A 19455-nucleotide genomic window follows, 5' to 3' on the forward strand; every position below is an offset into this window, starting at 1 on the left:
TTTTCGTTTAATTACGCATTACTGTATATTTAAAACAAGAAGATAACAATTCTGTGCCATGTTCATATACTTCCGCCTAAATATCCAATTAAAGTAGATAACATTAAAAGAAATCCATACGTAATAATCCTTCTTGAAGATTTCATTGGAATTCGTTGTCGTAATTTATATATTGTGCCGTTTGATACTAATGTAATTGTGCTGCCTAACATTTATTATTATTGTATTTTATATTGCAATGAATTGTTAAAAAAGTCAATACAGATTTAATACTTCAGTTACAGGTTTCTAGCTGTAAGGAAACTATATATTTGGTATCGAAAATCTTACACTTGTTGAATTACGTTTGTTACGTTGTAAATGTAAACCGATAATTATTATGAAAGTACTGCATTTTTAATTGCGAGGGAAAGTGTGTAGCGGAGTAGTAGGGGGTGTCACGTGGTCGTAGAGCGAGAGCAATATCATGGAGGTCAGTTTAGGCTAGTCGATAGCGATCAGTACTTGTCATCTGTATTGGTCGACGAATTTATAATATGTATTTATGTTAATATTTTAGCGTTTATCTATTTAAATAGTCGAACGAGTCGAAAGTTTTTGCTTGTAAATACGTACCGATCTGGTGTTTTGAGTGAAATTCGTAGAATAAACATATACTTGAGAACTTTGAATGGAACCAATAAAGATTCAATTGAATTCGTACCAATGTAAATTCGATGGGGAACGATAAGATTACATGAGACAGTTCTGATCTGTGATGATATGTAGGTAATATACTTGTCAGTAAACAAAAAATATGGAATAAACGAAAAATGGTCGTGAAAGACCCCTGCGGGATCGTGTGTATCATAGTCACGTACATCGCTGTCTTCTATGCAGACTACGTCGTCGTACGTTGGGTTATCCTGCATAGTTTACAAGACAGGTGCATCTAAATAATCATTTTTCTGTCTATCTATTTGTGATCTTATTTAATCGTAATTTTATACACACACATATATATATATATATATATATTTGTACGAAAGCTAATTCTTCATAAACTTATACATCGATATAGATATATGTGTTTCAATTTTTTAATATTATTCAGTTTAATTTATTATTAGTATAAAAATGGAATGTTTATTAAATTTTCTTGCACTATCATTGTATAATTTCTAAATGCAACTTCAGGCAAAAGCGCACTTTGTTTATCTTAATTAATCTGTTTTTTATATATTTATTGTGTACAGTTTATGGGGTCCCTTTCATGTAGCAGCTTTCAACACTGTTGTGTTATTATTGATAATGTCACATTTGAAGGCAGCCTGCAGTGACCCTGGTGTTGTGCCACTGCTCCAAAGTCGTATGGACTTTTCTGATATTCATACAGATAATCCAGATACAAAGATTGAATGCGATGAAAGAGACAGTTGGACTGTTTGTACTAGATGCGAGACATATAGGCCTCCTAAGGCACGTCACTGTAGAATTTGTAATCGATGTGTTAGGAGAATGGATCATCACTGTCCATGGTATGCTATAATTTATAGGAACATAGAAAAAGTACTTAGTTCTGTAGTAAACAAAGATATCAGTCTTATTTGAGGATTACGTAGCTTTTATTAACGTTAGCAGTACCTAATAACGATTGCTATTTATCATTCTCTGCATTAGTTTAACAAGATCACTTATTATTGTGTCTGAAATTATTTTAAAAGAATAGCAAAACATTAAATACATTTTATGCGTAATACTCTAATCATTTTTTAATGTTTTGTTATGCACATACTAAATTTAATATAACAATTGTAACAATCAGTTTATTTGCAATGCTGCCCGAAGGATAAACAACTGTGTTGGGGAACGAAATCAAAAGTATTTTATTCAGTTTTTGGTGTATGTCGGACTGTTGGCCGTGTACGCACTATGCTTGGTGATAACATCATGGATTTTAGAATGTTCTCGATGCAGCAATGACATAATTATCAAACAAAGTCGCATGTATGTGTTATTCACATGTTTTACTATCGTTCGAGATAAGTTACTATTCTAATTATCATCTCTATTCAATTTTAATTGAAAGACAAAGCAATAGTAAATTGTAGACAAAGAACAGAAGAATTAAAAATTTTTTGCATTTAAAATAAATAGATAGAAATGATAGAGGAGCAAAGGGGATTAATCAAGAGGTTTTTTTCTACAGCTTACACTGTGTTATATTGGTATTGGAATCGGCACTGTTTGGCATGTTTGTCATTGCAATGCTGGTAGATCAGTTTCAAGGTATCCTGGGAGAAGAAAACGCGACGGAATATATGCAGAATAATCATCATTATAAAAGAAAAAGTTCGCGTACATTAGTGTTACTCTCTCAGGTCTGCGGTAAGAGTCATCCAATTTTATGGATGTTCCCTTGCCAGAACCCGCCGCGTTATACTTTTCGAAAGGATGCGTACCTGATAGATCACGAGGTTTAGGTATATTTGGGAGTGACTGCTTCTCGAATGACATCGCTTTGTCATAGATACAATTTTATATGTTTAAAGGTATTTAATCGTACAACAATATCTAGAAGATGGAGATGGAAAACGTATATATCATAATTATTTATTACATGAAATACAATGTGGATGAAAACGTTTCATTACCTGAAACTAGATTGTTTATACATATATATTTTTATTTACTTTGTAATTGAAGAAATGTTTTATGTTAAGTTATTAAAGGAAAGGGGATAATGCAGGTTGAAACATTTTGAAGCTCAAATTTTATGTCGTTGTTGAATATTCAGCACTAATCGTAAATGAATTGTTATATTTTTCGTATTAATTTCTACGTAATTCCATTATATTCAATAAGTGAAGTTAATACTCATGGAATTAAAATTAATTACTGTATTCTTATTCAATTTGCTATCGGCGGATGAATATTCAGCAAGGTCGTAGCATATGCATGCAGACAAATTGTTGAAGATATTTTTCCTAATACTTTTTTATACACATACGTACGTTTTTATATCATTTGGCGAAGTATTCAGATATGTATGAAATTCAATACTAGTCTCGACCCTCCAAAAGTATTGATAAAATTCTGTGCGGAATGTATTTTTTTTACTATACATATATGTATTCATTATATAAAATATCCTATACAACAAAGTATTATACTATGAAAAGAGAGCAAAAGATTTTTATTTTCTTTAAAACTGGTTTTTATTTAAGTTACAAATTAGGTATTAAAGGCAAGCAGCCATTAAACCAGCAACATTTTCGAAATCGATTTTCTCTGTAATATTTTTCGTTTTAATATTCTCATCCTGGCTGGCGATAAAAATAATGGATTTGCTTTCTTCCTTCCATCCATACTTTTTTACCCAATGTCTCAATGTGGTATCTAAAATAAATTGTTTTACATTATAAATATATGTATACACGTTCTAAGATGATTTAACAAATCGTACTTAACTCACGAATATATACGTAAAATGTTTTACTTTATAGATTGTTAAATCATCTTAAAACATTATTTATTATTAAAGGACAATTTATAATTTTGATATAATATTCTTGTAAATATCTTTTTATAATTTACTCTCTCGAAATATGTATAGAATGTAAAAATTACCATCGACACCTCCGAGGAGTTGTGCTAACAGATTTCTGTCTATTGTTTGGAATGTGATTCCTACTACGTGGCAAACGAATTTTCTTATAGAGTCTTGAAATCCCACGATCTTGTCGCAAAGATCAGACATGGAAAGAACTCTGTCCCAGAAATGCTGGAAGTCACACTGTTCCAAAATGTCTCCTAAATACATGATTTGATTGATAGGACTTTCCTGCATCTGTAAAGCATTTTTAATTTATTATGTTATTTATACTAAAAATATGAAATGTATGCTTCCTATGAAACATTGTTTTTCTATGTATCATTATTGTATACCGTTCTTTCTTCTGTTATACTGAATATTTCTGTCACAAATAAATATATGTATTTATAAAAATATAATATATATATTTATATATTACACGTTTATGACAAATGACTTACCTTTCGTTCATTGAGGAGACACTTGCAGAGAACAAAGTCTGTATGTGGAAGATTTGTCAATGCTTTCAATAGTATTTGACAAGTGATGTCCATATTAAAGTTTTGTGGAATTAGTTGATACATTTTCAAAACAGCTAAATTGGCTTCCAGGTCATATGCATTTTCTCTTGATTGTATCTCAACATATTTTTCCAAAGTTGCCAAGTGTTCTGGATTGTATCTGAAATGTATTTCATTCACAAAAATGTACAAGCGTCCACACATTACGTTTAACCTATCCAAAGGAGGAACGAATTGAATTGAACAGGAACAGTTCATACCTTTCAATGCCTTTTAGCATTTCAGCTACGGTTTGACGCATTGCTTCAGCCATTATTTTTGAACAAGTGCTGTAATTAAATATCAGAATATTTTTCAATTTCGGGAACTTGTTTGGTTAGAAAATACACGCCAGCAACAGATGAGCAGAGTCTGACAGTGCTGCCAAATTTTTATATATCATTATCATTTAATTAATACCAACATGTATGTACAAATTTTTCAAAGAAGTAAATTCGAACTTTTCTTCTTCTGACGTATTCTATGTAAAATAATTAAGAAATATTTGTCCAGACTTACAGATAATATATGTATATTGAAACGAATATATTATTTCGTGACTTAACAATTAAATGTTTATTGTACAACATATTCGAAAGAACAGTTTTATTATAAAGTATTAGTCTTTTCTAAGATTTTTCGGTAAATTCTTAACGATTGATGTCATCAGTATTTATTCATTGTTATATATAATGCAACCTTGTTTCCGATTTTTATAATGTATTATTAATCTTCACTGCTTTTTTGCCTTAATTATTGTTGTTTTATATGTTCTTATAGAATGCATATTTTAAAGTTCTGTCGTGTTTAGTATTTTACAAGAATACTGATACGCATAAAATGTCCTTCTTATATACTAGCGATGTGTCCAAATGATTAAAATCGGAAATAGAAAAATGGAAAATTTAAAAAAAAACTCAATTCTATACAGGATTGTATATGTTATTTTTACTGGAAGCTGGAATCAATGAATTCTCGAACCGAAAGTGGTTTCATTCGTAAGGGAAAAAAAATGTGGCCAGCAAAGCAATTCTTAACGCGGTTCCCGCGCCACTTCCCGTACATCCTCTGGTCATTGGGGATGCTCCCCTCTGCGAGCTATCCGTTAACGAGCAATCAAACCACGTGCGCGCGAGCGCACGGTAGGTAGAAAAATTGAGTTATGCTAAAAATTTCTTGTTTTGCGAAAAAAACTTTTTCTATGCCTGAAACAACGCATCAAATACTTTTCGCGTAATCAAAGATATGGGCAACGAATCGTCTCTACTCTTTTAGAGAATATTTTCCACAAGTGTTAAATCTACTCTGTTACACTTATAATGAACTAGGAAATTGTATTGAAATACTGTTTTACTTTAATTTATGTATCGATTTCATTTCGTATATCAAAAATTGGTGTTTCTATCTATAATGGATGCTTCGGGATTTGTGTGAGTTAATGTCGATCATCCTGATGATCTATATTACGGAGTGTACCCAGAACGGATGTAACGATAGATCGGTGTCACGTGAACCCTCCGGATATACTAGCTTCCTAGTCTTGCTCACCTACTTTATCGCTCTCTTCCATTTCATCGGAAAGTGCATAAACTTACTTAGGGACTGACTAACGAAAGGAATAATTTCCCAATGGATGATAATAACAATCAGAAAAATCTGTTACCTGTATCTGTAAACTATAAAGGGTGAGGTATCTAACTTGACCACCTCGAATAACTTCTACAGTACGCGTTGTGCAAGAAATTGTTTCTACAAAGATTAAATGGTATTAATAGGCAAATCATACGATTAGATTGCGAACGTTTATGCACTTATGGGAATTTTCAATAATTTATAGAAGCACGATATGCAGTATATAAAGGAGTAAAAAGTATCTAAAATAAAATACAATGTGCGGTATTCATGGTCGTTACTTATTTTTAATTTTTACTTATTTTTTTTATAAGCATTTGCTTAAGTCGATCTTAAAAATAACGACTATGGATATCGTCAAATTTATTATATTTGGATTTTTGTAAATGGAATGTCCTGTTTTTTTACTGTATTATAGTTTAATAATCCCCAAGTAGGAAAATGTTGTATGTCCTACAGTTAATAATTAACGAGATATTGAAGAAAGTTTGATCGGCATAAGATCGCGTTGGAAGATCATCACTGACTTTGCGCAAAAATATTTATTAACATATTACGCAATTTGATGCTGTCGTCCCTGATTTCCTTGATGGAGTTACTGATAAATACGGTGATAAAAATGTTATAAGATCTAAAATTGCTCTTGTTGAACATTTTAATCTTTCCTAAATGCTAGATGTGTTTTCGACACTAGAACTACTGAAGTTTTTTATATGTTCATTCAAAACCAGTAATTCCGACTGTTTTGGTAGTTTTAGTATTAAATGTCAAGCCAGATGCCTCACCCTGTGCAGTGAAAAAGATTTGTGCTTTTCTGTTTCATTTTAAAGATTCAAAGGAAATTGAAATGATGCAGACCATTATAGGAAAATCATGAGCGGATAAAAAGAAAATATGGACCGCGCGCGCGTATGTATCGGAACAGTGAAGTGTATGGCATCGTCGAGGTAGCCGTCAACCTGATGATGATATATTGTTGCGATCTTGGTGACCCTCTTTCTCCTTGTTTTCCTCGTTCCCCTCTCGCTCCGTGCGCGGGTACCAGCGAGCGAGCGAGCGAGCGAGCGCGCGCGGAATAAACGCGTGACACCGATGTATGCAAACGGCAAGGGTGGACCGGGGGAAAAAAAGGAAAAGGGGGATCCCTCAGTATTTCGTACCCCCGATATTTCAGCTAGTCCGTCGTCGAAAGCGAACACCCGATTCCAGTTCTGAGCGGACTGGCCGAGCACTCGCATCGTCCCTCGGACCGAGCACCGCTTCACTCAGAGTATCAGCCGTCGCCGCAGGCAGAAGTGAAAAAGTTGACAGAAAAATAGGAGGCGAGGTAGCAGCCACTCGGCGATCGCACGCGTGTTCATCGTTCATGTAGATCGTGTCCGGTGATCGATGGTCGTAACACTGGAACCGGCAGGATCGGGAGAGTCCGTCAGCTCTTGATCGTAGAGCACGTATACCATTTTCCCCGGGTCCGACGTGTGCCACGCTATTTTCCTTCGAGGTCTCGCTTCAGCCTGGAAATGACAGCGCCGAATCAACCCGGTCGAATCGTCGCGTGAAGAAATACCAAGAGTGTGCAGTGCAGTGCATACGAGATATTCGATTCTTGCGGAAGTTAAATCTCGCCCGGTAGTTTCTTCATTTTTATCACTCCTCCCGTACTGTCCGAAAACTTGTTGACGAGAGGGCACCGTGACTGAGGGAAGCGGAAAATTCGAGCGGCTGATAAAGTGACGTGAAATTGATTAATCGGTCCATCGTTAGGTTTGTATAAAACTGCTTTAGTTTGCGAATTAACTGATCGAGAGGAGACGCTGGGAGACGGTTCGAGGAGCTGTTGACACGTGCGTTCTCCTTCGCAAAATTCTAAATGGGAGGATCGTAGGGAAAAGCAATGGTAGAGAAGCGAAAAATTCAAGATCACAGCAATGTCGGTTATGCGGAACAACGCATTCTCGGTTAATTAGAATATAGCTGTTTTTTATGAGCGTGGAAGAGGAAGAGGGAGCCGGGCAATAGATCGGCCGTGAAGGGGCCAGGAAAGGATGAGCTTTGGGGGAACGCGCGCGGACTTGGATATTCATTACAGGGTATCCCGGCCGGACATTCGTATTTAACTGCACCGCGTCGATGCTACTTTTACGCCTTAACTCTTTCTTACTCATCTTGACTTTACATACACTGAGTCCCGTCCATCGTTCTTCCTCTAACTTCTTCTCGCAATGGGAAATCAGTTGTAGAAACTTTAACATTAATATTAAACCTACCACTACCTAAATTCACTCAAACTTTTCTACGACCACCGTTCATTTTTAATTTTCAAGTTTATCATTGATATTGTATAAAAACGTGTCGTCATTTTATGAAGGTTGCTCATTTATTAATTCATTCAATAATTGACTATTGTTTTGTTGTCATTAAATTCGACTATTGTTTAATTATAAAAACAGTAGCTTTTTTAAGGTAATTTTGACTACGGTAAGAGCAGGTCTACAGAAGTCGTCGGTGGGTTTAGTGTTATCATTGTTAACGTTGTAACACCTGTCATTGGTCTCGATTCCAAAATCAGAGTCCAAATTCCTCTCCATTCCCAGTCAACTGGTATCCTTGAATTTTGCCAGCTAATCGCTTCCCGCAGATTTTCCACGTGACGAAACGCGAAGCGCATCCGTTCCCGGAAAAGGAACTCGATCACGGCCGTTTTCAGTAAATTGCGTCCTCCCAGAGAACCATGACAAAAATCTTTAACATTCGATAGTTCGTGATCTGCTCTTAGACGAGTTTGACAAACGCTTAGTAAAGAAAAATATGATACGATAAAACTGATACGAGAAGTGAGAAAAATAAATAAATAAAACATAGATATGATAAAACTGCGGTATGTATCATTGTCGACAGAAGCGTTGTTATGTCTCCGCGATAGTTCCGTGGCCAGCAAAGGAATACGCGAGAGAGATCATCGAGAGCGCAGATACCTTTTCACGGTCAACGGAAGCAATCGAGCAAAATGACAGAAGCGTCGAGAGAGCCGGAACTCGCGGATCCCGAAAATCCTGACAAAACGACGTTGAACTTGACGTCCTCCTCTAATAAGAAACCATTGCCAGACCGCGGTACATGGAGTACTAAGTTAGATTTCATCCTAAGCGTGGTAATTATTTTCAAATTAATTCCCTCGTTCACGTCGATTCATCGATTCAATATTATTAATTGAATTCTATTCGAAGGTGGGTCTAGCAATCGGTTTGGGAAATGTCTGGAGATTTCCGTATCTCTGTTATAAAAACGGCGGAGGCGCTTTCTTAATTCCGTACTTCTTGACGCTGGTTCTCGCTGGGATACCAATGTTCTTCATGGAACTGGCTCTCGGTCAGATGCTCACTGTCGGTGGTCTCGGCGTTTTCAAAATTGCGCCCCTTTTCAAAGGTATCGGGTACGCCGCCGCCGTTATGTCCTGTTGGATGAACGTTTATTACATCGTTATCCTCGCATGGGCGATCTTCTACTTCTTCATGTCCATGCGAAGCGGTCAGTTGTACTTCGCGTCGTATTTAAACGGAATATAATTAAATCATTTTGTAAACGTATTAATTTTGTACGTTCAACCAGAATTACCATGGGGTAGCTGCAATAATTACTGGAATACAAAGAGTTGCGTGAACCCTTACGACAGAGATTCGTTGCTGTGTTGGAACACTAATGTCCATCATAATGTCGTTAAAGTATGTACCGTGAACGGCGTCAACATGACGATTAACGAGCTCACCGACCCTGTCAAAGAATTTTGGGAGTAAGTTTAATTAAACTGTTCTAATTGCCCTAAGAATGTAAGATAAGATTTATTATAGTCTTTGCTTGCCGGCTACAAAATGAAGATTGATACAAAATTTAACACCCGCACATATACATCCACAATATCCTCGCTGTATACTGTAAATTGTTTACATTTATTTACTTGGATTTATTTACTGTACATTCTGCTCTTATTCTCTATGCTCTTTCTTTTTTCTTTCTAGTTTTCTTAATCGGTTTATTATCGCTTTATTATGTCTTCCCTTACGTTCTAATCTTATATTATCACTCTCTGTTCCTTTATATTTCTCTATTCAGTGTTTTATAGTTCCAAAATCCTCCTTACGTATTATCTATACTCTGTTCCTCACTCTTCCAGTACTTATCAGTATCTTCTACATTTCCACATTTAATTCTCATAGCCAATTTCTGACATTCCTGTTTCCCATCTCCATCCAAAAATTGAGGCAACTTCTTCTTTGCTGACTGCCATCACTATGTAATCAGGTGTAATCCAAGCATGTGATGTAATCTTAAGGATATATTTGACCGCATAAAATGGATATTTCTTAGACGCCGAGCGCTTCAGATCAGCGAGGGCGTGGAGTACGTAGGACATATTCGATGGGAACTGGCCGGTACCCTTCTACTGGTTTGGATCGTCTGTTACTTCTGCATTTGGAAAGGTGTCAAGTGGACTGGGAAAGTAGTATATTTCACCTCCTTATTCCCTTACGTCTTGTTGACGATACTTCTGATTCGCGGGATCACTTTACCCGGAGCCATGGAAGGCATTCGATTTTACATCAGTCCGAATCTTTCGAAACTAAAAGAATCGGAGGTAAACGAAGATCGTAACGATTACACCTTTTATTAATGATCATTCATGTTCAATAATTAAATCGACTTTACAGGTATGGATAGACGCGGTCACGCAAATTTTCTTCTCGTACGGTCTGGGCTTGGGCACGCTGGTGGCTCTCGGTAGTTACAACAAATTCACGAACAACGTTTACAAAGACGCCCTTATTGTTTGCTCGGTGAACTCCTCCACGAGCATGTTCGCCGGCTTCGTCATATTTTCCGTGGTAGGTTTCATGGCCCACGAGCAACAGAAGCCCGTCGCAGAGGTTGCCGCTTCTGGCCCGGGATTAGCTTTCCTCGCGTATCCCTCCGCGGTTCTTCAACTTCCCGGAGCGCCTATCTGGTCCTGTCTCTTCTTCTTTATGCTTCTCCTAATAGGTTTAGATTCACAGTTTTGCACTATGGAAGGCTTTGTCACTGCCATGGTAAGTAATTCATACATAATCGAAATGGCTGTACATTTCATAAACTGTTCTAATCTTTTTTTATCGTTTTAAAGGTGGACGAGTGGCCGCAGTTACTTCGGCGGCGTAAGGAACTCTTTATCGCGGTCGTTTGCGTACTCTCTTATATCATTGGTTTGTCTTGTATCTCACAAGGCGGCATGTACGTCTTCCAAATCTTGGATTCGTACGCAGTTTCTGGATTCTGCCTCCTTTTCTTGATTTTCTTCGAATGCATTTCAATCAGCTGGGCCTTCGGCGCCAACCGATTTTACGACGGTCTCAGAGACATGATAGGATACTATCCGCTTATGTGGTGGAAGTTCTGCTGGACGGTCACCACCCCCATGATTTGCATCGTAAGTAAATTTTTAATAGTTCACAAATAAATTCTTTGTTATGAATGGAAATATACCTGATTCTCCTTTCACACAATGAAACCATACTGAATTTAAAAATAACGTGGAGAGAAAAAGATCATGCAAATATTGATTAGTAGAATTTTTAATTAATCGTGTTAATGAAAACTGCGAAATTTTTAAATCGTATTAAAAAATGCCGTGTGAAAGGAGGGTCTGTTTGTGTTTCCAATAGTTTCCATTATATTTCTTGTGCAAGTTTCCATTATATTTATTTTTTCTTTAATCGATATTTATACCTCTCTAGTCTAAATTAACATTCTTATTTTTCACATCATCATAATATTTCCTTTTGCAGGGTGTTTTCATCTTTAATCTCGTACAGTGGACACCTATAAAATATTTAGACTACGAATATCCATGGTGGTCGCACGTGCTTGGCTGGATGACCGCTTTATCCTCGATGCTTTGCATACCTGGTTACATGATTTATGCTTGGATGAGAACACCAGGGGATAGGTCTACGGTAAGTAATATATGTATATTTATTGTACCCCTTTAACACAATGTATGCGGGTATATTGAGTCGCGGTCAAGTGACAGATCGCAAAAGACGTATGAGTAGGTAACCCGGCAACAATACGTTAAGCTTCTTCAGAAATTGCCTCACTCGTAATAAGAATCTAATGATTTTTTTTCCGTTTAGAAATTCAAGCTTTTAGTACGAATAGAGGACGACGTGACGAGTCTACGGATGAAGATGGGTCAGCCGTCGGTCGAACTGACCTCGCTTTAACTGCCACGAATCCATTACAATTCCCCAAGGGATTTACTGTTCTAATTGTTATCAATTTTTGACTATGATTAATTCAAAGATGATCATTTATAATGTTATCACTAAGACAGCGGATTTTATGTATTTATAAGAAAGTGGGATGCGCAAAAATTTTTAATTCTACGTGTAATGTACACAACTATACAAAATATCAAAAGATTAATGCTCGCTTCAATGTCCTAATAACAAAATAAGTGTTTATCTGAAACGCATTTTTTAAAATGACACTATAAATGTTTTAGTTTTTGCATAAACATCCGCTGTCTAGTTATCACTTTCGGGTATCTTTTTGTAACATTAATTTCTTCGTTGGTTCGAGAAGAACTTTTATTGTGTTCCTGTTTATAAAAGAAATTTGTCATACTGTTTAAATTTACTTTTTTAATGATTTAGATCAGGACTGACGAACCGACGACTCGCGACGGCTCCACTTGCTCTTTGTGTCTTCTTCTTCTGTGTCTGTTTACTATTCAGTATCTATACTATAAGACTATTCAAAAAGCTCGGGTCGTCTGGTCCGATTTTAAAACACTTATTCAATTTTAAATAATACATGTTCAGGTTTACTCTTAATTACATATCTTTTCTTTGACTATATCTTATCGCTTTTAAACTAATGTTTTGTTCTTCTCTAACAAGAGGAACACTAAGGAGTTAGCAACTAAGTCCTAAGAACTGTTCCTTAATTCTTGACCCTCTTTCACCTCACCAAGTTTTAACGAAATCGAAGGCGGTCAGATGTGAGATTTCCCTTATAAGCGGAGAATCGTCTGACTCGTAGTGGAGTAATCGTGGCTACCGGCGAGAAGATGTTCGCCACTCCTGATTTAGATAATGTAATTATTAGATTCCTATCGGAAGGTATCTTCCACGAAACTCGAGGCGACTAAAGTGTTCAGAAATTGCGTTTAGTCTTAGTTTAAGTTTATTTAATAGAATAATTTATCCAATAATAAGTACAAGAAATTCTCGGCGAACATGAATAGTCGGCAATAACATTTTGCTTTATTCACGTTACTTATCTCTGTCGAAAAGTAATTCTGAAATTGGAAATTCTAATAGATATTTATTATAACGTGTAAGTACTTCATCGTAAGCAGTTATTAAAAGATTCGAAACTATTCATGTAAGCCTAATTGCAGATTTAGCTATTAACTTATTTTAGTGGATAGCGGGGCGTGTACCATAAATGAAAGCAAGTGCACATCTTGTATTTAGATATAATTATAATGTACACATATACATATCTACGCTGCCATAATAATTATTATATTTTACTGTTTAGTTCGGTGCTAAACCGATGTACAGGATATCCTAGAAAAAGTGTTTGAGTCGAGAAGGGGCGATTCCGGAGGATCTCCACTTTGCACTTTGCAAACGGAAATTGTTGTGCAGAATCACCCTCCGAATCTACCATTTTCGGCTCTAACGCTTCTTCCGGGATACCCTGTACTTTGTTGCGATTAATCCAAAAAGTATTTCCGTTTTACGCGTAATTTTATAGGAAATGTGCGTGTTAATTTTATTTTAATGATAAGTTGTAGATTTCCATAGAGAAGTATGGTAGTGGATTGGATATCCATCGCATTATTATAGTATACAGGCAAATCAATGACTATAGACATATCGAAAAATTGTTTTAAACGAGCCCTATCGTATATTATTTGAAAATTACTATTGTAACTATAACTATTTGGGTATAGCCGTAGCGTATTTGTTGTAGCTTGTATGTTACGTGTGTTTTTCTCGTAGAAGTAAATTAATACGGAATAAGAAGGAGGCACGGTGGAAAAGAAGGAAGCAATATGTATAGCAAAGTTTTTGGTAAATAAAGATAACTATTAAATATCTGTTCTTGAACACTGGGGGATATGAAATATAGCGAGGAGACCCACGTTTTCTTTTTTTATAGTAATTATTAAAAGAAAAATACTGACCATCACAATACCAGAGAGAGGATTTTTCTCTGATGACATCGACCAATATTGACTGAAGATTTTGCAAATACTACAGATGGCAGCACGGTAACGAATAGAAAATTAATTAGAATACATACCGAACCAAAATGGTATTAGAAGTTGAAATAGTTGGAAACAGAAAGTTGTTTTTCGAAGTGGATTAAAGCGATGACATATTTTTCTGTGTACATAACAAGAGGTAGTTAAGCGTGAGAAGTAGAGTTATTTCTAACGAATCTGTGTTGCCAAATTACATAATAATTTCATTAACTAAATTAAATAAGTAACATGTTAGAAAAAACCGAAGAGAACGTCGACAGTGATAGCAATCTTGTCAGGATAAAGTTGATAGCTGATAAAAGGACAATTTTGGAAAAGCAATTTCTTCAGGTATTGTTGTATTGATGTATTTAACATTTTAAGGTTATTTCTTGTAATTAAACATTACTAGAAATCGACTGAAATGCAGCTCTCCTTTCCCTTAAATTTATATTTAAGATTGACTGCATGGGACCATATTTTCAATCAACTGCATGCTGTATACTGCAGTTAAGCTGACATAATTAATTTTAAGGTACAAGAAGAAATAAAAATATGCTTCGCTCAGTTAGCACAAACGGTGCGTGCCAGGGAGAAACAACTTTTACGACAATCGGAAGCGATTTATAGGCAACAATTATCTTTGGCGTTGTCCAGTCATGAAATTCTCTCTCCATCTATAGTGGTATTAAATGATAGAGACATCTTGGATGAACAAATTAAACAATTTGGAAGGATAGAATTGACAGGATCTAACACGACGGTGATAACTGATTTGGAACCATATAAGATCGAAGAATATCAAGACATAAATAAGGATCACGTATCTTTCGACAAGTCTATCAAAAATTCCGAGACTCTTCCCAATACAAAAAATGAATTTCCTATTATAACAGAAGATGAACAAATAGATAATATTCCTATAGTATTAAAGTCGTCTAGTGTAACAAATTTAACAGGAACTTCTGCTTACACTACTAGTTCACACGAAACAAGTTTTGAAAAAGATGAACATTGTTTAAAATTAAAAGACACATCTAAAACTGGGAAATTCGAGAAGGTCGAGGATTGCGTTTCCCAAGTCACTGATTTAAACGAACAAGAGAGTACGAAGAATTGTCGAAATTCAGGCAAAAATATCATAGAGGATCAACAGAATCATGGACACACGGAGCAAGTACAACAGTGGTTAGATCAGATACTTCTCGAGACGGAGATAGAACCGACCATTCACGAGATGGAAAAGTTACCTGAAATATCAGAAGCTTATGTCTGTACCAAGTTCCAAGTAGAAACATAAATGATTAGATTTATTATATAAAAAACAAGTTGCTCATCCCCGTACTCTGTAATTTTGCGTTTTGTAACTTTACAAAACCAGGAGTAATATTTTTTATAATTACGCTATTTATATTTACTTTATATTATTTATTTATATACTAATATTAACGAATTACAAAATGTTCTTAGTAGCTATAATGTAATAATATCATTTATCAGTAAGCAGGTTTGTACTTTTATTAATACTGAAGAACTACTAATCGTAAACATTTTTTAATTATCAATCACATATCTAAGGTAACTGAATAAAAAAGTATGTTACAAATATCTTACTTCGATGTCATAAACAATGATAATAAAATAACATAAAGTTCGTAACTACCAGAGAAGATTATTGATAAATTTCTAATTCTAATTTATATTCTGCTACTTACCAGTGATTGACAATTTTTAATTTATATCCTTTTTTTCGAGATACCGTCGTATTCATTCGTTCATAAAAAAAAAGATACAAATACATATAAAGTTATTTCCAAGTTACAAACAACTAATAAAGAATGAAATCAGTTTCTTTTTAATTAGACGTTGTCGTACCGTATACATCCCTCAACCTTTTATTATAGTTCATACATTTTACGCCTCATGCTGTGTTTCATGCTCCTATGTACATTTACAAAGTATGATTACTCGTTTAGTAAATGGGAATAAATGGAACGTGAATTTAGAACATGTTTCGAGATACGTGTTAATAAAAGTGTTTTGTGTGTACATATGTATGTGATTAAGAGTTCGTATTGTACTCTAACTCCGCTTTATTAAAGTTATTTGTACAGCGACGTTCGTTTGTATTGTTCTTCGTGATTTTATCCGTAATAAACAGTTGGGTGAATTAGTAATTTGATTATTGACAGTTAGTAGAAAAAATAATTGAGCACCTTTGTATAGTTTATTAGTTACTAAACAGTTAAATAAATACAGATAACCACCACCTTCTGTATGTACAGACGCCAGCGTAGTAGTGTCGTTCGGGAGTTCATGTCCAACAATGGGAGGATCATTTCTTTCAGGAACCAATTTGTTAACGAAAAATCTGCGACTAGGGTCCAATCTGGGTCATAAGGGAGAAAAAGGTTTGTAGATATACCTCCCTTGGAACCTCAGTATAATACGGTTAATCCATCATTTTAACGATACTTGGTAGAAGACCCAATCTTCGTAGAATGACGGTACGAAAGCGCTGTCTTTGGTGAAAGTCACAGGTACACAGAGCTGGGAGAGAACCTGTTCGTACATTTCTAATGATTGTGGACAGGATGCTCCATTTCCCTGTAAAACAAAGCGCGACGATAATTATATATAAAAATTCAAGTTCCGTAGCAATCCGTATCGTTCGAAATATGTGATACGTGTATTCTTAAAAATTTATCAGACGATACATACGTGAGTCATGTATTTCCCTGTAGACTTTAGAACCTTCATCGAGGAGTTCAAGATTAATCTAATGAAATCCCACGCATCTCCGTGCGGAGTGGGGCTAATTGGGATGTCCGTAAGGTCACCGAAGACGTAATCGAATTGTCGGCCTTCTTCGATCATGTGTGCCAACGTCTTTGCACAGTCTTCAACGATGATCTATAAATTTAAAATAAAACATATTGAACTTCGCTTGTAAACGGTGAAATGATTAATGCCTTCGTAAAACTCACTTCATAATTATCTCCCTTTCTTTTATCCAAACAATCTCCACATATGCTTCTCATATACTGGCTGCAAGCTTTTATCACAACGTCATCAATCTACAATAAACAATTTTTTTTTATTAAAATTATTGACCGATGTAAAAATTTTGTTCGCAAGTTTTACGTACTTCCAACATAGTGACAGATTTTGGTTTCTCCTTAAGCAGCTCCCAAAGTAAACCACCGTCACCTCCACCCAAAATAACTATTTCCTTTCCTGTATAACTTTCTTTCCCACGTTGCATCAAAGTTTCTGTGTATACCAGATCGGCCTCGGAAATATCTAAAAATCGTCAAGTTTAAATTGAGGACGTTCTAGTCGAGTGACTTTAAACTCGTTTAAAGACGTCACTTGCTTACTTTGTAATTCGTCAAGAACCAACAGATTCCCTAGCGATTTCGAATGAACGATTTGCACTTTTTGATAAGGAGAGCGTGCTTCGAAGACCAATCTATCTATGTCATATTCAAGCAGTCTGTCATCTTAAAATAGAAAAGAGGAAGAAACAATTTTTATTTAGACATTGAAAGTTCACCGAACTCGTTAAGTAGCTGCATGAGAAAGCGTTTAATAGATGCATGCGATGCAAAGCATAAATCTGTAGGAAGGTAAAATAATTCTTATGCCTAAAATAAAATTAACAATGAAAATATTGGTAATGTAGGAGCTTAACATACGGATTGCTAAATCTATCATGTTATTTATGTCTATTAATCTTACGTGTAATTCTGATATAGCATATACATAAATTATAGAGAAATAAATAATACCATTCGCTTAAAATGTAAAAATAATAAGTACCGCAGAATTAATTATAGCTCTTACAACCATTGAAGATGACGAGACTATCTCGCATACACAGTTTCTTATGTATTCATCGATTTACAACTTATTATACTTAGATACATACTGCAACAAAAGACTGATCAAGCGAAAAATATGAAAGTAGTTTACATGGTGTCCTTTAATCGAAAAAGAGATATAGTGAAATCAAATGTTATTAAAAATTGAAGCAAAAATTGAGACGAATCATATACCGTTTCTTTGTTTTGAACAACGATGAAGCGATAAACCTTGACGCATCTTCCGCGCGACAAATAACGTAAATAATGTACATTAATAATATAATGTGTTACGCCGAAATCGAGAAGCACTTATGTATTGTTAACGGCGCATGATAATAGTGTTTCAATCCATTTTGCGGGTACAATAAATGTCCCCGGCTTTGTTACCGTAAACAGAATAATAAATAAAAAAACTCACCGGCGGTAGGAAAGTATCTGTCAAAAGGTCCGCCGCGTTTAATCGGTGAAAGCGAGTGCGAACGCGTAGAGGCTGCCGCCGCCTGCAACGCTGTCTCCAATTCTCTGGCCAACTAAAGGTGGCCGCGACAAGCGAACCCCGGACGAATAAAAAAAAACAGAAACTATCTTGTTAAACTAATCGCAACAGCTATCCTCTTTAGACGTGTCAATCAATAGCCATTCTCTTCGACGTCCCTTTTGCGGAAAAATTAAACAGAAACACCGTCTGGGCTGTGGCGGGGGGTAGGGACGGGGAAGCAAAAACGAAATAGAGTACACGTCAACCGGGAAAAAATCGTAACCGATCGGAAGGCACTGTTGGCATTTTCTTTTTCTCTTTAAGAGTGCAACAACGGAAACGATTCTCACGTTCTGTAAGGTGCTATAGAATAACTAAAAAATTAGGAACGAATTGGGGAAATGGTTTCTACCTGATAGTGTCAGATAGAGGTCATATATGGTTCCTCGCCTTACTGGTGGCAGGCGCTTGCTGCGTTGGCTGTTCAGAGCCATCGCAACGTCCGCTTCCAGGTATCGCCTCTGCTACAAGGTCCTCTTTGTTACGCGCATTTCTTCCGCAAATATAGGTAAAATTTTTTACTTATCTCTATTAATAGTATTCATCAGAAACGACGACCTCTTTACATTATTTTTATCTTGAGGCTTAGCGACGTGACAACGGCAAAAGGTCAGTAAATGAAAAATCGCGAATTGATTTCTTTTCTTTTCTCGTTTATACTTTTAAGATAGTTTCTTCGAAGCATATTTAGTGCAGCGATTTTTATGGCATGTATCATTAATTTATATGTAACAAAATGTACCTTGTAATGACCCCATGTTTGAGAAATACAAACGCTGATTTCACATTTGATATCCATGAGAGGCAACTAAATATTGTGAAATTTGCAACTAGGTATTGCAAAACGAATTTTGTTAATAACAGAGGATACTATACCTCGAAGTCCAATAGCGCTTCCTCTTCGTCTCTCTTATAATATTCAATGTTAATGGTAATTAATCCTTCGGTGTATCCCCGAACAGTGATTAGACTACCCTTGGGACCTGTGTACAGGA

General features: G+C 35.7%; 5 protein-coding genes across 9 annotated transcripts; 3 read left to right on the plus strand and 2 right to left on the minus strand.

Moving 5' to 3' along the window:
- The first annotated feature begins 6 nt into the window (after positions 1-6).
- On the plus strand, positions 7-2916 carry Dnz1 (DNZDHHC/NEW1 zinc finger protein 11). Of its 3 annotated transcripts, none has more exons than XM_018020676.2 (4): positions 7-925; positions 1236-1517; positions 1828-1986; positions 2189-2916. In XM_018020676.2, the coding sequence occupies exons 1-4, from the start codon at positions 813-815 to the stop codon at positions 2460-2462; spliced, it is 828 nt and encodes a 275-aa protein (XP_017876165.1). In that variant the 5' UTR covers positions 7-812; the 3' UTR covers positions 2463-2916. The 3 variants fall into 3 exon arrangements, with proteins under 3 accessions (XP_017876165.1, XP_017876166.1, XP_017876167.1); XM_018020677.2 differs by having other exon boundaries at positions 7-768; XM_018020678.2 differs by lacking the exon at positions 1828-1986.
- Positions 2917-3146: 230 nt separating this feature from the next.
- eIF3k (eukaryotic translation initiation factor 3 subunit K) lies at positions 3147-4524 on the minus strand. Its single transcript, XM_018020679.2, has 4 exons — positions 4356-4524; positions 4036-4255; positions 3610-3829; positions 3147-3378 (listed from the first exon to the last, which is right to left on the minus strand). The coding sequence occupies exons 1-4, from the start codon at positions 4406-4408 to the stop codon at positions 3221-3223; spliced, it is 651 nt and encodes a 216-aa protein (XP_017876168.1). The 5' UTR covers positions 4409-4524; the 3' UTR covers positions 3147-3220.
- Positions 4525-6908: 2384 nt separating this feature from the next.
- Positions 6909-13907, plus strand: Gat-a (GABA neurotransmitter transporter-1A). 2 transcript variants are annotated; one of them, XM_026811650.1, is made up of 9 exons: positions 6909-7530; positions 8690-8917; positions 8994-9294; positions 9376-9556; positions 10132-10399; positions 10473-10847; positions 10922-11224; positions 11583-11750; positions 11931-12020. In XM_026811650.1, exons 2-9 carry the CDS (start codon positions 8774-8776, stop codon positions 12018-12020), a joined length of 1830 nt encoding a protein of 609 aa, XP_026667451.1. In that variant the 5' UTR covers positions 6909-7530; positions 8690-8773. The 2 variants fall into 2 exon arrangements, with proteins under 2 accessions (XP_026667451.1, XP_017876164.1); XM_018020675.2 differs by having other exon boundaries at positions 6911-7530; positions 8665-8917; positions 11931-13907.
- Positions 13908-14069: 162 nt separating this feature from the next.
- LOC108622645 (uncharacterized) lies at positions 14070-15723 on the plus strand. Its single transcript, XM_018020672.2, has 2 exons — positions 14070-14407; positions 14592-15723. Exons 1-2 carry the CDS (start codon positions 14306-14308, stop codon positions 15354-15356), a joined length of 867 nt encoding a protein of 288 aa, XP_017876161.1. The 5' UTR covers positions 14070-14305; the 3' UTR covers positions 15357-15723.
- Positions 15724-16248: 525 nt separating this feature from the next.
- Positions 16249-19330, minus strand: Sms (spermine synthase). Of its 2 annotated transcripts, XM_026811655.1 has the most exons (7): positions 18813-19268; positions 17437-17559; positions 17205-17359; positions 17044-17133; positions 16778-16969; positions 16532-16663; positions 16249-16445 (listed from the first exon to the last, which is right to left on the minus strand). In XM_026811655.1, exons 1-7 carry the CDS (start codon positions 18892-18894, stop codon positions 16434-16436), a joined length of 786 nt encoding a protein of 261 aa, XP_026667456.1. In that variant the 5' UTR covers positions 18895-19268; the 3' UTR covers positions 16249-16433. The 2 variants fall into 2 exon arrangements, with proteins under 2 accessions (XP_026667456.1, XP_026667455.1); XM_026811654.1 differs by having other exon boundaries at positions 16249-16663; positions 18813-19330.
- Positions 19331-19455: the final 125 nt, after the last annotated feature.

The sequence above is a fragment of the Ceratina calcarata genome, unplaced genomic scaffold (assembly GCF_001652005.2).
Source record: "Ceratina calcarata isolate Rehan_Ccalc_2016 unplaced genomic scaffold, ASM165200v1 scaffold232.2, whole genome shotgun sequence".
Taxonomy (NCBI): Eukaryota; Metazoa; Arthropoda; class Insecta; order Hymenoptera; family Apidae; genus Ceratina; species Ceratina calcarata.

Excerpts from the sequence above, each read along its gene's own strand:
- Dnz1 (XM_018020676.2), top strand. The coding sequence starts at position 813 with ATGGTCGTGAAAGACCCCTGCGGGATCGTGTGTATCATAGTCACGTAC. Across the intron at positions 926-1,235 it reads CTGCATAGTTTACAAGACAG|TTTATGGGGTCCCTTTCATG; the intron begins GTGCATCTAAAT and ends TATTGTGTACAG. Across the intron at positions 1,987-2,188 it reads ATTATCAAACAAAGTCGCAT|CTTACACTGTGTTATATTGG; the intron begins GTATGTGTTATT and ends TTTTTTCTACAG.
- eIF3k (XM_018020679.2), bottom strand. The coding sequence starts at position 4,408 with ATGGCTGAAGCAATGCGTCAAACCGTAGCTGAAATGCTAAAAGGCATT. Across the intron at positions 4,256-4,355 it reads ATGCTAAAAGGCATTGAAAG|ATACAATCCAGAACACTTGG; the intron begins GTATGAACTGTT and ends AATACATTTCAG. Across the intron at positions 3,379-3,609 it reads ACTCCTCGGAGGTGTCGATG|ATACCACATTGAGACATTGG; the intron begins GTAATTTTTACA and ends AATTTATTTTAG.
- Gat-a (XM_026811650.1), top strand. The coding sequence starts at position 8,774 with ATGACAGAAGCGTCGAGAGAGCCGGAACTCGCGGATCCCGAAAATCCT. Across the intron at positions 8,918-8,993 it reads TAGATTTCATCCTAAGCGTG|GTGGGTCTAGCAATCGGTTT; the intron begins GTAATTATTTTC and ends TTCTATTCGAAG. Across the intron at positions 10,400-10,472 it reads CGAAACTAAAAGAATCGGAG|GTATGGATAGACGCGGTCAC; the intron begins GTAAACGAAGAT and ends TCGACTTTACAG.
- LOC108622645 (XM_018020672.2), top strand. The coding sequence starts at position 14,306 with ATGTTAGAAAAAACCGAAGAGAACGTCGACAGTGATAGCAATCTTGTC. Across the intron at positions 14,408-14,591 it reads TGGAAAAGCAATTTCTTCAG|GTACAAGAAGAAATAAAAAT; the intron begins GTATTGTTGTAT and ends ATTAATTTTAAG.
- Sms (XM_026811654.1), bottom strand. The coding sequence starts at position 18,894 with ATGGCTCTGAACAGCCAACGCAGCAAGCGCCTGCCACCAGTAAGGCGA. Across the intron at positions 17,134-17,204 it reads AATCTGTCACTATGTTGGAA|ATTGATGACGTTGTGATAAA; the intron begins GTACGTAAAACT and ends TGTTTATTGTAG. Across the intron at positions 16,664-16,777 it reads CAGGGAAATACATGACTCAC|GGAAATGGAGCATCCTGTCC; the intron begins GTATGTATCGTC and ends TTTGTTTTACAG.